The sequence below is a fragment of the Lacerta agilis genome, chromosome 8 (assembly GCF_009819535.1).
Source record: "Lacerta agilis isolate rLacAgi1 chromosome 8, rLacAgi1.pri, whole genome shotgun sequence".
NCBI lineage: Eukaryota > Metazoa > Chordata > Lepidosauria > Squamata > Lacertidae > Lacerta > Lacerta agilis.
Window position 1 is genome coordinate 14,307,788 of NC_046319.1, and position 15,659 is coordinate 14,323,446.

Genomic DNA, 15,659 nt, shown 5'->3' on the forward strand with positions numbered 1-15,659 from the left:
TTGAGGTGCGAGGAGGAGGAGGAGTAGGGGGATGGTCGTGGTGACGTAGGAAGAGGAGGAGGAGGGGACGGAGATGGGTGTGGTGTGGTGTTTAATGTCCACTGGGGGGCGCTATATTTTCTTGCAAAGAAAATCACATTTTTACCTGTTAAGGGTGTGGTATTTGTACAATCTAATTACATATGATCACTCCCATATGGCCATGGAACCTTGTGTCCAAATTTGAATGGAATCGGTCAAGCGGTTACGGAGAAAGCCGATCGTTAACAAACACCCAACTTGAACGATTTTATATACTGTATATAGATTGCAAACAGACACAATCATTAGCAGATTTGACATAAAGACGTGCAGTGTGATAAAACTAATTTTGAATATATGGGTTAACCAATAATTAGGCCTAATTGCAGTAAAGATACTGTAAATATAAGAAACTGCAGAAAGGGAGGAGGGAGGCTGAAATGGGGTATTGAAATTTGATGTAAACAATATCTTTTTTGTTTGATGGAAAATGACACACACACAAATACACACACACACAGGAAAAAGGCGGGATATAAATGCAATAAAATAAATCGATAAATCAAAGTGAACTCTCAGCAAAGACTGGTGATTGACATACATTTAAAGGGGACTGTAGCTTGTAAAGGGTTCAGGGAACTGTAGGTCCGTAAGGGGCAAACTATAGTTCCCATTATCCTTTGGCGGAAGCCATGGGGTTTAAATGCATGGCGTGTACATAGACATAATCAAACCTCTGCAAAAACAAATCGGGAGGGATGCCCGATAAACAGGCTGTCAGGAGGAGCTGTCAGTGGATCGTTTAGTCAGGCATAGGCAAACTCCGGCCCTCCAGATGTTTTGGAACTACAATTCCCATCATCCCTAGCTAACAGGACCAGTGGTCAGGGATGGTGGGAATTGTAGTCTCAAAACATCTGGAGGGTCAGAATTTGCCTATGCCTGGTTTAACTATTCTTATGTTCTTAAATAAGTTGCAAGTGTCAATAACTGCCTGACAAAATGCCCCTCTTCTTCCCCCCACAGCTGAGACTGAATTATGAAAGCTACCCGAAGAAGCATTGATAATAAGACAGTGCCAGAACCAAAGCTCGTAGTCCGCAAATGGGTGAGTTTGGACATGGCCGGCTCTGCGGTCCAGCAGGGTGAGAAATGGGAAGAGGAAGGCAGGAAGTGATATCAAAACAGTGCAGATGAGCTCCACCAGTGTCTGCTGCATCACAGAATCATTGAATCGTAGAACTGGAAGGGACCCTGCGGACCATCTAGTAGTCCAACCCCCTGCAATGCAGGAATATGCAGCTGTCCCACATGGGGATCGAACTTGCAATCTTGGCATTATCCCCACCATGCTCTAACTGTCCAATTTGACCTAAGAGGCAATTTTTAAAATTCAACCCTCCCACATCAAACAAGTGACACCACACAACCAGAATATCAGTTTCTGGGGAGCATTCTGCTGTTGCACTTTGGTCCTGCTACGTTCTTTTCTAGATGGTGCTGCCGGCTCCCAGAAGCCTTTAGTCCAGCAACAGGGGGACCTGTGGGTCTTCTAGATACTGCTGAACTGCAGCTCCCACTGGGCCATTCCGTGAAAAATGAGCCTGATAAGAATGCTAGATGAGCACTGGACTTTGGTGAGGAAGATTCCAAACGTGCAGTCTAACCATTTTTTTAAAAGCTAAAGACAAAAGAAGTTTATTTTATGGACCTTCTTTTCAAAAGTCCACCCACGTAGTCTTCACAGAAGTGTTCAAGTTAAAAGTTTTCTGATGATTGTCCCACCCGTGACAGCATTTTTTCCTTAATTTTGTATCATTAAATTTCTTAAACTTAATTCCTGATTGCATAGTCGTAACCAATAAACATTGATTTAAACAGATATAATGAGTTTATCATTGAGTCACCTCCCAACTCACAGAGTTTTTCCATAAATCAAACTTATCTCAAGCCCCATGTCCTTTTTTTGTCCCACCCGTGACAACACTTTTAACATTTAATAAAATTGTCAAAAATATCCATAAAAATAATAAAACATTAGTAAAATGTTCAGTATCTTATTAAGAACATAGTTTAAATTTTGGTTGTTAATTTTTATGTATATTTACATTGTTACACATGTGTGAATACCAAAAAACATGGTCAAAGTGTCCCACCCGTGACAATGGAATGGCCCCACTATCCCTGACTACTGACCATGCTGGCGGGGGCTGATGGGAAATGGAGTCCAGCAATACCTGGAGGGCCACAGGTCACCTTGCACCATAAAAACTCCTCCTATAAGCAGAATTCTGCCCACACTGTCAAAAGATCCAAGCCATTTGTCTTTCATTAACTATGTCCTATGCATTGATGAATGCTTTGCCTGACAGCTGCTCTTATCTGCTACTTTGATTTCCTGTAGGAGGTGACAAATTCGCTTCTCCGAACAGTGCTGGTCACCACCTTGGGATCTATCCAACATGGTTACATCCTCTGGCTGGTCTATTCCCCAGTGCTGGTAAGATGACCCTGCGGCACAGGTGGTTTTTTACAACAGGGGCTTCTGACTAAGCTTCTGGGAGTCAGCGAATCATGGAACAGTGGAGTAGAAAGAGACCCCCAATGGTCATCTAGTTGAACCCCCTTTCATCCAGGAATCACAGCTAAAATCATCAGAGATATTTTCAGGTTGTATCCAGGGGCGGAGAGAAATTTGAAATAGTTTGTGTTTTAAGGGCACAACTACCTAGAAAACACTTTCCAAAACAAGTTGTCAACTGGAACACCCGTCAAAATTCGTACTTCTCAGAATTTTGTGGTGCAATGTGCTTCAGCTAGTGTATTAAAAAAATGTGTATATCAGTGCAGATAAATGCATATATATTAGTTAAAATAAGATAGGCTTGCCACCAAGTTCTACTCAGTGTAGAGCCATAGGGGGTCTCCTAACAATTCTCAGCATCCTTAACAAATGAAATCATTTGGTGATGATGGAGCCTTAGTCTCTTGCAGCAAAAACTCAAAAGTGTCTAGTGGGACTTTAAAACAGGTGTGGCGGATCTTTCTCCAGCCCAAGGCTCACATTCCCTTCTGAGCAACCATTGGTAGATGCCGTTGGAGGACAAGGCTGGAGGAAGAACCGTTTACAGAAAGAAGAAAACAATGAAATGCTTAGGGTTTGTTTTTTTACAAAGTTGAAATCAACTATTTAAAACCTTTTTTAAAAAATTAAAATTAAAATCGCGGTAAGCTGACAACCGGATTCGAACAGACACCAATGCTCTATGTGTCTGGATAGGCTTTCTTAAAAGAAAACGTTTTTAGCAGTTGCCGAAAAGTATACAGTGAAGGCGCCTGCTTGATATCAAGAGGCAGGGAGTTCCAAAGTGCAAATGCTGCCACTCTAATAGAGAATTCTACATATGAGTATTATGTGGCACCTGCCAGTTCCTTCTGATTAGGATGTGTTGTGGATACACTAACCCTGCCCATGATATGATTTCCTCTCTTAGCTCATGGAAGAGACGGCTATTGCTATTAAGAATCCAGGAGAGCAGCAGTATGTGGTCTTCATACTAGCCCTTGCCATCAGTTTGTTCCCTATTGGAGGCCTTATTGGAGCACTCATCGCAGGAGCCATGGTGGATGAATATGGAAGGTATATATAGATGACCTGGTGATTAATGAACTTCCAGTCCTAACTTTGGACGTGGGGCAGGTGGGCAGGGGAGTGGGGCTTCTGCTGAGCTGTGTCTCCCCAGCTGAGGCTCGATTTAACTTCTGGCTGAGGAGGTTCACCCTGTAGAAAGGCAGCCAACCGAAGTAATGCCATCGTTTGGGTGACATTCGACAAAGCTTTTACTCAGAGCAGACCCATTCAAATTAATGAGCCGGACTGAGCGAGCCCCCCCTGATTTCAGCGGGTCATCTCAGAGCAAAACTCAGCCAATGACTGCCCTTAGATTTTAATCAGAAATGCAAGGAATCTTGCAAAAGACGTATTGCCATTGAAATGGCTGGTGTGGATGAGACACTGCATCAAAGGAAAGGAAAGACGTATCCAGCCTCTGCTTGATGGTTTCCCTCGTAATGTGGACTTTCTCCATGCTAATAGGGCTGCGTACACACCATGTATTCGAAACACAAGGCTTTCCCCAAAGAAACCCGAAGACTGCAGTGTACCTTTCACAGAGCTACACTTCCTGGCACCCTTAACAAGCTACCATTCCCGGGATTCTTTGGATCACAGGAACCACTGTTTAGAAAGTGCCCAAGTTTTTTATTTTTATTTTCCTATTTCCTCCATATCCCTTTTCCTTCCATGACTTTTGTTGTTGTTGTTGTTGTTGTTGTTGTTGTTGTTGTTGTTGTTGTTGTTGTTGGGGCCTTTTTAGATTGTAAGTCTGCAGATAGGGACTGGCTGCCTTGCTTTGGTTTTACTAAGCCTCCCTGGTATCCCTTTTGGTGTAGAATTAAGCTAAACATATGATCAGAATTAAATAAGTCTTGGAAATAAGTAGCCGGGTTGCCAGGCTATGCGGCTTTATGATCCCGACTAATTCCCCTCCCCTCTCTGCTCCTGCACCCATCATTTCCCTGGATGATTCTTCTGGGATGAAGGTGTATCTTTGACTGAGCCGGGAATCAGCCTGCTGAGACCCACAACCTCCTAAACTGCTCCTCCTAGCAGATCTTGTTTCCCCCAAAGGATGCTGGGAACTCTTCCAATCATTCCACATGTTCATTGGCACACCCCCCCCCCCAGTTATTCCCTTCCTTTCTCCCCTCTTTCCAGGAAAGGTGCCTTGCTGATCAATTGCTTCTGCTCCATGGTGTCCTCTATGTTTGTGGTTTGCGCCACTGTGGTGCAAGTCCCCCTGTTCACGATGGTTTCACGCTTTATCATTGGAATAACCATAGGTGAGTCGGGCTACTTCCTGGATTTAGCGAGGGTGTGGGGTTAAGAGAAAATTCCCTGTTCTGAAATCTGAGTTGGGAAGGAACCAGTGCTTGCAATTCAAAGACGTCCTATGCACATATCAAAAGAAGAGCCTCCCCAGCACCACCTCCGTTCACTGCTTTGGGGAGTCTCCAGCCCATGGGCCAAACCTGGCCCACCAGCAGGGATGTAGATAACAATAATGATAGCAACTATAATTTTTTTTAAAAAAAGACTGTTTAGAAAGAGCAACAGCTCACACATCAGCTAGATTTGGATCCAAGACAGATACCGCTGCTGAAATAGCAGGTGCCAAAAAGGCAATAGAGAAGGCCCCTGCCTGATACGCAGTGGGAGGGAGTTCCAGAGGCTACGTGCCGCCAAACTAAAAGCCTGATTCTGGCCATCATGTAGAATGGATCTCCTGGTAGGATGGCATCTGCAGGATGCCCTCTCTTGCAGAACGCAATGACTGGTTGGGTAAGTGGGAGATGTTTACAGTATATGCCTCTATGGCTGTCACATGCCTACTGTGAATAATCCCTTGATTTATCCCCTAACCAGGCATCTTCTCCACCGTGATCCCACTGTACCTCATAGAGATCTCCCCACTGAACATGAGGGGAGCCATTGGCATGCTGCCTCACCTCTTTCTAGCTGTAGGTGTCCTCCTGGCTCAGATATTCTCTTTACCTGAAATGCTGGGGACCAAAGAAGGTAAATCAGAGAGGAGCACCCCTTAGCCCAAAGGTCATGGTAGAATTGTAGAGATGGAAGGTACCCCCAGGGGTCATCTAGTCCGACACCCTGCAATGCTGGAAAGAGTCCCCAACAGATGACTCAACTCCCAATGAAGAAGAGCCCACCACATTCTGAGGGAGACAGTTCCACGACCCCTCAAGTTCCATGTGGTGCTCGCAAGTACCAGTGGACCACCACCAGTACCACCTATGGTGCCCACAAAAAGTCTTACACGTGCCCACTTGGATCCCAGGATCGGACATCCAGCAACCCATCAGTTCGGAACAGAGGGAAAGTACAGTGGAATCTTGGTTCTAAAACTTAATCCATTCAGGAAGTCCGTTCCAAAACCAAAGCGTCCCAAAACCAAGGAGCGCTTTCCCATAGAAAGTAATGCAAAATGGATCAATCTGTTCCAGACTTTTAAAAACAACCCCTAAAACAGCAATTTAACATGAATTTTTACTATTGAACGAGACCGCTGATCCATAAAATGAAAGCAATAAACAATGTGCTGCAGGCACACAATAAATCAGTAGCTGAACTGGGTTCCACACAGTCACAAAAGCAAAACAAAAAAGCCACAAAAACAGAAATGCAAAATAAATAGCAAAAACAAACAGACCTCAGCATAACACTCAAAATGGAAGTATGGCACTCAGAATGGAAGTGTGGCACTCAAATCAGTGTAACACTCAAAACGGAGCACGTTCGGCTTCTGAAAAAAAGTTCGCAAACCGGAACACTTACTTCCGGATTTGCAGTGTTTGGGTTCCAAGTTGTTTGAGTACCAAGGCGTTTGAGAACCAAGGTACCACTGTACGGAGACCTTCTCTCTGTGAGCAAGCATAGCAATGGCTGAGATAGGTGCCTCCCCCTGCCCATTGCACACCCATGTTTATGTCTGTTTTGTTTTGTTTTTTTCTTTTAAATGTGGCCGCCATAACGCCATGCCCCCACAACAGCCATTTCCCCACATCCCCGCAGCAGCCATTTTGTATTATACCCCCGCGGCAGCCATTTTGTGTCACGCCTTCCCTCATGACAGCCAATGGCTAGCACCAAGGTCCCCACTGACCCAGAAAAGCCGTTGATTCCCTCCCTTAGCATTGGGCAATTCTGATGTGCCATCTGAGCTGATATGTTTCAAGAGCCAGGGTGGCGTGGTAGTTAGAGTGCCGGGCTAGGACCTGGGAGGCCAGGGTTCAAATCCCGGCTCAGACCTTGGGCCATTCCCAGTCTCTCAGCCTAACCTCCCTCACAGGGTTATTGTGAGGCTAAGATGGGGAGGAAGAGAACCACGTACGCCACCTTGAACTCCTTGGAGAAAAAGTGGGGTGTAAATGTAATAAACAAAATTAATTGCTCCTTCTTGCACAGATTGGCCAATACTGACAAGTGTCCCTGGAATACTGGCATTATTTCAGACCATTGTCGTTCCTTCCTTCCCCGAAAGCCCCAGGTATCTACTGATTCAGAAAAATGATGAAGAAAAGACTGTACTAGGTAACCACATACACGAACCACTTACATATTGGAGGGCGGGGGATAATAACATTCAAAGTCTTATTAGTGTTTACCTGAGAAGACAGTCTTAATTACAACTGATAGCGCCTAGTGCTTTTCCGGATGAAACGGTGTTGTAGGTTTGGTGGGGCAAGTCTGGATGGCCTCTTTAGGCACCACTCCAAATCCGTCATTCTTGGTTCTCAGAGAGAGAACAGCTGAAATCATTATACTGAATCAGACCATTGGTCCACCTAGCTCAGTACTGCTTACACTGACTGGCAGCAGCTCTCTGGGGTTTCAGGCAGGGATCTCTCCTAACCCTTCCCGGCGGGGCTTTTCAGTGGTGGCTCCCCTCTTGTGGAGTGCTCCAGTATCTTCTTTCGAGGTGACCTCAGTTGTGTTTGTGGGATGTAATCCATTGGTACAGTCAAATGCAACGTTCCTTGTTTCCCTAGAGTGGACATATGCAGGGGGACATCCAGTCCGTGTAACTTCCTGTTCCACTGGTCTGGAGCATCCTCCCCCTGCATGTGACCTGGGAGATTGGTGTGGCTCTGGCTGACTCCATAAAAGAGCCGAGTCATGCAACTATTTTCTCAGTCTTGATTACTTGCTTCACTTGCTCTCTTGTTTGCTGCTCTCTTGCAGCCATGCTGTTCTCCTGCAGCCATTTTGCTCTCAGCCAGCTCTGAACAACAAGCAACACGTTGGCTAATAATATACTGGCATTATTTTTTATAACACTATACTGTATCAAAATTCATAAACAGAAGACATATGTGCATGGAGTCACAAACTAATAAGAATCAGATAAATGTTCCATAACCAGGAATGGTCGGATTGCTAAGTCACTGTCAAGGATCACTGAAATAGAGGCAGAATGCCTTTCCACAGTCAATATCCTATCCAAAATATAGCTGGAAGTGAGTTGGAGCACGGTGGGTGCTATGGGCACAACACTACAAATGTGAGATGATGGGTGCTCCAAATGTCACAATAGGGTGCTCTGAGCACAGAAGCAGACAGAACAGTTCTTCCAGGATAATGAACTGTTTCAATGATGGATCTCCATCAGCTAATTAATAATCCCCAAAGGTAGCCCTACATTAAATGGCCGTGGATCAGCTATCACTCAAAAGTGTAGTAAGCTCTCAGCCGGCAGCACATGATTTCAGTCTCCATATGAGATGAACTCACAGTTTATTGTGTAACCACTAAGTAAAGCCTGCCTTTCTGGGATCAAATTGTGAACTGAAATGTGAGCAAACTTTTTTGTTACTTTACTCAGAAAGACTCTTGTGTCTTTATTCTTTTAAGAGGGATCAAAAAGGGACACCAGGAATAAACCTGACTAAAAGATTCAGATGAATTTGCAAACTAGCTTCCAGCTATATTGAGGGGAATTTGCTCTGCTACATCACTTCACTAGTGTGAGTGAAGGAAGGATAATACTTATTCAATATATATTTCCTACTATCTTTAACATTCCCACAGTGTTTTCCGTGAAGATCTGTTGAATGTAGCAGAACACCCATCAATCGATTGATCAATTGACGGGTAACAGAACTAGAACACCATTCTCTTGAAACAGAAGCAGCTTGTGTTTGCAGTGATCCCAAACACTTAGCTTTGGCACATGCAGAACAATTCCTCCTTGGTGTCTTTCTCCACAGTGCCCCTAGTGTTGTAATGCCAAAAATTGCCTATCTTCTGAGCTACGCCAATAAAACTCAGAGACTTGAGGAGCTAGGAGTCCGTTTTGTTTATTTATTGCAAAGCAATAAAGGTTACAGTGGAATCTTTTCGCAAAACTGTAACCCCACCCAAAGGTCTGGGCAGGGTTATTTATAACATTTCAAACAAAGGATTTCAAATTAACCAATCAAGTGCTTCATTACCTAATTCTATTTTACTACGCATGTATATTACCTAATTTAATACGCATGCGCAATAAGCATTGCTAAGTAAACCTTGATCCTAATAATGTTACATTCTGTTAGTATGCAATGCACGGGAAATTGTGTTAGGCTTTTGTTCCATGTATCAGCTTATGTTCTAGCTTATGAGCTGCTTCTTTGTGATTGACGTATTAGCTGTTCTTCTTTCCCTGTGGGGAAGGCCTCTTTTGCCAAATCATCTGTTTCTTAAAGCAGCAGGTTATCATAATTCTTCTATTAGAGGCATATTCAATGATTTATAGGGGTTCACATTATCACATTCATTGTGGCCCCTTTGGGCCACTGCTACACTAGGAGCCAATCCTCAGTGGCCGACTCACCTCTCTTCACTCAGATTGGCTCCAAGCATCACAATGGGTGAGGCAGAACGTCTTCTCAGTGGCCAAAAAGCTGGCTGGGTGTCTCTGGGATGCTGGAGACCGGGAACCTGCTGCAGAAATTGTAACTGGTCTTTGGCCCCCCACTACACCTCTTGTGTTTGGTACCGAAAGAAACTCTCCCCAACAGCCTCCACCCCCCGCGATTCAAAGGCTTTCCATTGCTGCTTCTTTCCAGCCTTGCAGAAGCTGAGGCACCATGAGGATGTGCAGGAGGAGATAGAAGAGCTGCAGCAGGAGAAGATGGCTGAGAAGGCAGAGAAGCACATGAACACACTTAAGCTGCTGTGTTTCCCAAGCCTGCGGTGGCAAGTCATCTCAGTCATTATCTTGATGTGTGGCCAACAGCTCTCTGGAGTCAACGCAGTAAGGAAGGCAATATCCACAAGCGGTTAGAACAAGGGAGGGGAAGTGGGACCTTTGGCCATCCAGGTGTGGCTGAACTACAACTCCCATCAACCCCAGCAAGGACGGCCAATGGCTGCGGGTGTTGAGAGTTGGTGTTCCAGGGCACTTCCAATGAAGCTGAGCTTTGGAAGATTCAGGACGGATGAAAGGACGGACTTCTTAATAGTTAAACTATGACCCCACACAGGAGGCCGCGATGGCCACCAGCTTGGATAGCTTTAAAAGAGGATTGGGCAAATTCGTGGCGCAGGCAGCGCCGCATTTAGCTTCACAAGCAGTATGGGTGGAACTTGTTTTGCATCAAAGCTCCGTCAGCCTTTTGGGGGCCCGGTGGCCATGTTTGGAATGTTGAGGGGAGTGCTGTGGGCACCAGTCACAAAATGGCTGCTGGGGGGGAGGAGACATGAAACAAAATGGCTGCCACATCCAAAAGAGCAGAAAAGGGGGCATCACAGCTGTCCCACCAACGGAGGCGGGAAGGAAAGCACCTACAATAGCAACTCTCTCCGAGACAGAAGCTCTTTGATGCTTGTGCTTGGGCAGGGCCAGCGCGTCCATTAAGGCAAACTAGGCAATTGCCTAGGGCACCAAAATGGAGGGGGCGCTGGCCAGGCTTGGGCAGGGGGGCGGGGCAGGCTAGCAGCAGCTTCTCTGCTGTAGCGGAGAGGTGCTACTTGCCCCCTACAGCACCCCCCGGCTCCCGCTAAAGCAGGCTTTGGTGGAGGGTGGGGGGGGGCGAGCAGCAGCTTCTCCGCTACAGCGGAGAAACTGCTGCTTGCCTCTCCACCCCCCCACCTCCCGCTAAAGCAGGCTTTGGCGGGCGGCGGGACGGGCAAGCAGCGCTTCTCCGTTACAGCGGAGAAACTGCTGCTTGCCTCTCCACCCCCCCACCTCCCGCTAAAGCAGGCTTTGGCGGGGGGCAGGCAGCAGGACAGGCGAGCAGCAGCTTCTCCGCTACAGCGGAGAAACTGCTGCTTGCCTCTCCACCACCCCCACGTCTCGCTAAAGCAGGCTTTGGCGGGGGGCAGGCGGCGGGGGACACCAGAAGGTGGTCTCGCCTAGGGCGCAAGAAACCCTAGCACCGGTCCTGTGCTTGGGTGCTGCTTGTGGGTTTCCTGTCAGCATCTGGGTGGCCACTGTGGGAACATGGGTATTTTTATGTTCTCATGCCCCTTCCCCATTTTCAGAATGAGAAGGAAGGGTGAGTGTTCGGTCCTGGCATCCAGTGCCTTTTGGGCATGTTTAAGGGGGCATGTTCAATGCACAAGTCTGCAGGAACCGAGCACAGAGAACAAACAATCTCAAGCAGACTGTAGATTTTTGAGAGGATATTTACCAAGACCTTTCACAGGCACCACAAGGGGTACTGGTAGGTACACCTGCCCCTCGCGGGCACAACTGCAGTGACCTTTGATTCCCATATAGCCAGAGATTCAGAGGATTGCCTGCCTATGTATGTTGGCAACTGCAAACAGTTCTTGTCTGTGCAGAAGAAATGTGAAGAGCTGGATTTAAGGCAGGAAAAGAAACAAAAACGGACCAATTTTCCCATCCCTAGTTTAAAGTTGGAGAGAAAGGATCTTAGGCTTCATTTTGTAGACAGTGCCTCCAAACCCTGGGTCAGCAACGGAACCATCGCCCAGTAAGCTAAAAGTCTCAGTTCAGTTGTTTTGGTCTCATTTCAGGTATACTTTTATACAGAGAGAATCTACCTGTCTACAAAAACTGACCCAAGTAATGTCCCATACATCCGTATAGCGTCAAGCACTGCCATCATCACTGCAGTCTTTGTCGGGGTAAGCCTGCCTTACTTTCGCCTTATTTTCTGCCCCTTAAAGTCTCAAAGCTCAGTCTGCTCCAAAGGATGTTCCTGCGCTGCAAACTTTAGCAGCAGTTTTGTGCCGGCACTTAGGAATACAGGAAGGCACCTTATACCAAGTCACACCCTTGGTGCATCTAACTCTGTATTGTCCACACTGACCAGCAGCAGATAAACTTACTAAGAACCCTGCAAGGTTGGTTAAGCTGAGACCAAGTGCTGCGTCCTTCCTCTTTCACATGCTTTCTTTCCCTTGCTGTTATATTCTCTAGATATTTGTCATCGACTCACTGGGGCGAAAGTTCCTGCTGCTCCTTGGTTTTGGCACGTGCACCATCCTCTGCATCGTATTAACCGTGAACCTTGAACTTCAGGTTGCTTGGTTTTTTCCGAACTCTTCCACCACCAATGTCCTTGAAAGCCAAGCGTTACTCTGTTGATTGCTCCTTGGCTATGTGCACGCTAGCAACTGAAAGAGTATCACTCCTTTGACGGCTCTTTCGCTGTGTTCACATTAACACTTTGAAATGCAGCGACGTCGCTTCTCTTCTGCTGCGTTTAAAAGTTGTGTTTTCATATTGCTGTGCACACCAGAGAGGAGGCACCTGGTGCATATTGCATGTTTGGTTTCCCCACCTCTGCAATCCACCTGTCCCCAGACAGATGAAGCTGTCATCTGCGTATTTATTTATTTCACAAAATTTATATACCACTTGTTCATTAAATTAAAAAAAAAAACCTCAGAGTTTCACAATAGGAATAAAACAATGAAATCGTTAAAACAGTTTAAAATCACTACAGTCGTACCTTGAATCCTGGACACCCTGGAACTCGAATGTTTTGGTTCCCCAATGCCGCAAACCCGGAAGTGAGTGTTCCGGTTTGCGAATGTTCTTTTGGAACCCAAACGTCTGACGCGGCTTCCACAGCTTCTGATTGGCTGCAGGAGATTCCTGCAGCCAATCAAAAGCCACAGTTTGGTTTTCGACTTCCAAGGTATGACTGTATCTTTAAACCTTTATTTAAAAAGATTAAAACACATGCCGGCATTCTACATGTCACCTAAACTGTTGAGCTAAGGTGATGTTTCAGTGGAACAACAATGTTTATAAAAAGGACTTGCTGTTATTTCGGAGATGGGGTCTGGGACCTTTTGCAGACCAAGGACTGCATGCCAGTGGTGGGTGGGGCTGGAAGCAAAAGTAGGCTGAGCAACGAACTCGTATCATTTGCCTTTGTAGAGTAGGTTGGTTTCTGCACACACCTTCCCAAACCCCTCTCTCTCCTCCGTCCAGGCTTGCAAGAGGCATGATCAGAGTTCAAGAGCACATGTCCAGCTGGGCAAAAACACACTGAAGGAGGGTGTGTGAAGCAAGGCTGATATGGCCTTGGAATCGGTCGCAGCTCTCTATAAATGAGCGTGAGTGACTGAAGGCCTCGCATTAACATTGCTCCTATTTACACAGTTTGATACATGGGGACCATATCTTATGAAAATGGTCATATTTTGTTTGGCTTCTAACAACCCTTCTGTGCAGCACAAGGTGCTTGAAAAGGATCAGATTTTTCCCTTGCTATCCCATCAGAGATGCTCCTCTGTCACTGGCACATTTTCAAGAAGGGGGCCAGGCCTCCCCCAAACCCTGCGGCAATGGCTCTGCCGCGTCCTTTTGAGAATCGCCAGGGACGCGGCAGGGTGAAGCATGTTCGCAGGCCAAGTCGACCTGGCCAGGTTGGGGGGGGGGGGCGTCATGCGTGTGACATCATGCACATGTGGTGCCCTCCCCCCCCCAATGTTGGGTGCAACTCAGTGCTGCTGTGCTCTGGAGTCTTCCCAATGGGAAGTGATCTTTCATGAGTAAACAGCGTCTGATTGACCAGTAGTATCAGCGATTACATCAAAAGCGCTTTGCCCAAACCTAGCAAGCTTGACACGCTCCCACAAATCTCTCCAACAGGAATATGCCTTGTGGATGTCTTACGCCAACGTGTTTCTCCTCAATATTTTCCTCATGGGACATGCCATCGGACCTAGTAAGTGCTCAGATGATACACAGAGTTCCTTGGAGGAGGCGCAGGATGTCAAGAGCAAAAGGTTTCAAGGATTGAGGGTGGTCAGGCATCCAAAGCCTTTATTTATCCTCAGCCCCTTCCACTACAGTGTGTCAGGAGCCAGAGTCAGGTGTAGATCAGCAATATAAAAAACGTGGTGCCGGCAAAAACTCTTTCAAAACAGAGCAGGCCTAATGATCCCAGCAACTCTTCCCTTTCCAGTGAGGTTAGGCCAACTCCCTCCTTGTCCTTCCACTGGTGGGTGAAGACTGTTTTATTCTGGCAGGCCTTTGGGAACTGACTGTTTTGTTGTTGTTTTTAAGGAAAGGGCCATGGTGTTTTTAGTGTTTTCACTATATGCATTTTAACAGATTTTGGGCTTGTTTGTTTTTTCATTGTTTTAATCCCATTACAGTTTAATGTAATAGGACTAAATATAAGATTGCAGTTTTGTAAGATCCCTTGAGTCCCAGGTTCTGTGGAAAGAGCAGTGTACAAAATAATAACGAAAATAATAGTAGATGGGTTTCCAAGACTGAAGAACACTGATCTACTGGGCTCCGTAGTGAGCCGCAGAAGTGCCACGATCCCGTTTTCTGTTTCTGTTTGTTAATGGTATGTTCAGAAAATCTCCAAATAAAAGTAGTTTGTAGCACTTTACATGAAAAACCCATTTGAAAAATGGAATGCCATTTTGAGGGCAATGGTTTTATATTATTAATGATTGTTTGAAAGATTTCTAATCTGCTTTTCAAGGGAGGGGGGAAACTTCACAAAGTGGTGTAGAAAATAAGCATCAACGTATGGCCCAACTTTAAAACTTTTTAAAAATCTACTTTGTGGTATGTGTGTGTGTGTGTGTGTGTGTGTATATATATATATATATATATATAAACAAAGGACCCCAACAAAATATCTCAATGTACAGGGGTGTGTGTATTATTGTTTTGTTGTTTTTGTTTTAACTATTTACTTACGTTTTTACCTTGTATTTTATCCTGTGAACCGCCCTGAGATCTTGTCATGAAGGGCAGTATATAATGCCAATAAATAACAACGACAGCAATGAAAAATTAAATATATAAACAGTTAAGCAGTTGCTAAACCAGTGTTTTTCAACCACTGTTCCACGGCACACTAGTGTGCCGCGACATGTTGCCTGGTGTGCCGTGGGAAAAATTGTGTTTATTTGATTCCTATTCAAGAGAATTACTTTATATATAGTCAATATAGGCACAGAGTTAAATTTTTTAACATTTTCTAATGGTGGTGTGCCTCGTGATTTTTTTCATAAAACAAGTGTGCCCTTGCCCAAAAAAGGTTGAAAAACACTGTGCTAAACAATACAGTAAAGACAGAGGCAAGATTAAACAACTTTAAAAATAGTTCTCTTTTTAAAAAATAAAAATAAAAAATCTCCTCCCAACGAGCAATGAACACTTTTCTCTACGCAGGTGCTCTTCCCAACCTGATAACAGCAGAGATTTTCCTTCAGTCCTCGCGGTCCTCAGCCTATGTGGTCGGGGGATTTGTGCATTGGTTCCTAAACTTCTTAAGCATTATGATCTTCCTCAATATAGAGGTGAGTGATTCTGGTGGTCCATGGTTGTTCTGAACCTTCTACAGCAAATGGCTATAGCTCAGCAGTAGAGCATCTGCTTGGCATGCAGAAGGATGCTGAGGACCTAGGAAGCTGCCTTGTCCCTCACTAGTCCATCTAGCTAAGGACTGTCTACACTGACTGCCAGAGGCTCTCTAGGGTTTCAGACAGAGAGTCTTTCTCAGTCCTACTTGGAGACGCCAGGGGTTGAACTGAGCACCTTCTACATGCAAGGCAGATTCTCTGACACTGA

At 45.5% G+C, this 15,659-nt stretch overlaps 1 protein-coding gene across 1 annotated transcript; it reads left to right on the forward strand.

Moving 5' to 3' along the window:
* The first annotated feature begins 1,096 nt into the window (after positions 1 to 1,096).
* On the forward strand, positions 1,097 to 15,421 carry LOC117050939 (solute carrier family 2, facilitated glucose transporter member 5-like). Its single transcript, XM_033156902.1, has 11 exons — positions 1,097 to 1,129; positions 2,426 to 2,521; positions 3,516 to 3,661; positions 4,799 to 4,923; positions 5,507 to 5,659; positions 7,064 to 7,189; positions 9,706 to 9,893; positions 11,621 to 11,920; positions 12,027 to 12,131; positions 13,713 to 13,800; positions 15,261 to 15,421. The coding sequence occupies exons 3-11, from the start codon at positions 3,519 to 3,521 to the stop codon at positions 15,419 to 15,421; spliced, it is 1,389 nt and encodes a 462-aa protein (XP_033012793.1). The 5' UTR covers positions 1,097 to 1,129; positions 2,426 to 2,521; positions 3,516 to 3,518.
* Positions 15,422 to 15,659: the final 238 nt, after the last annotated feature.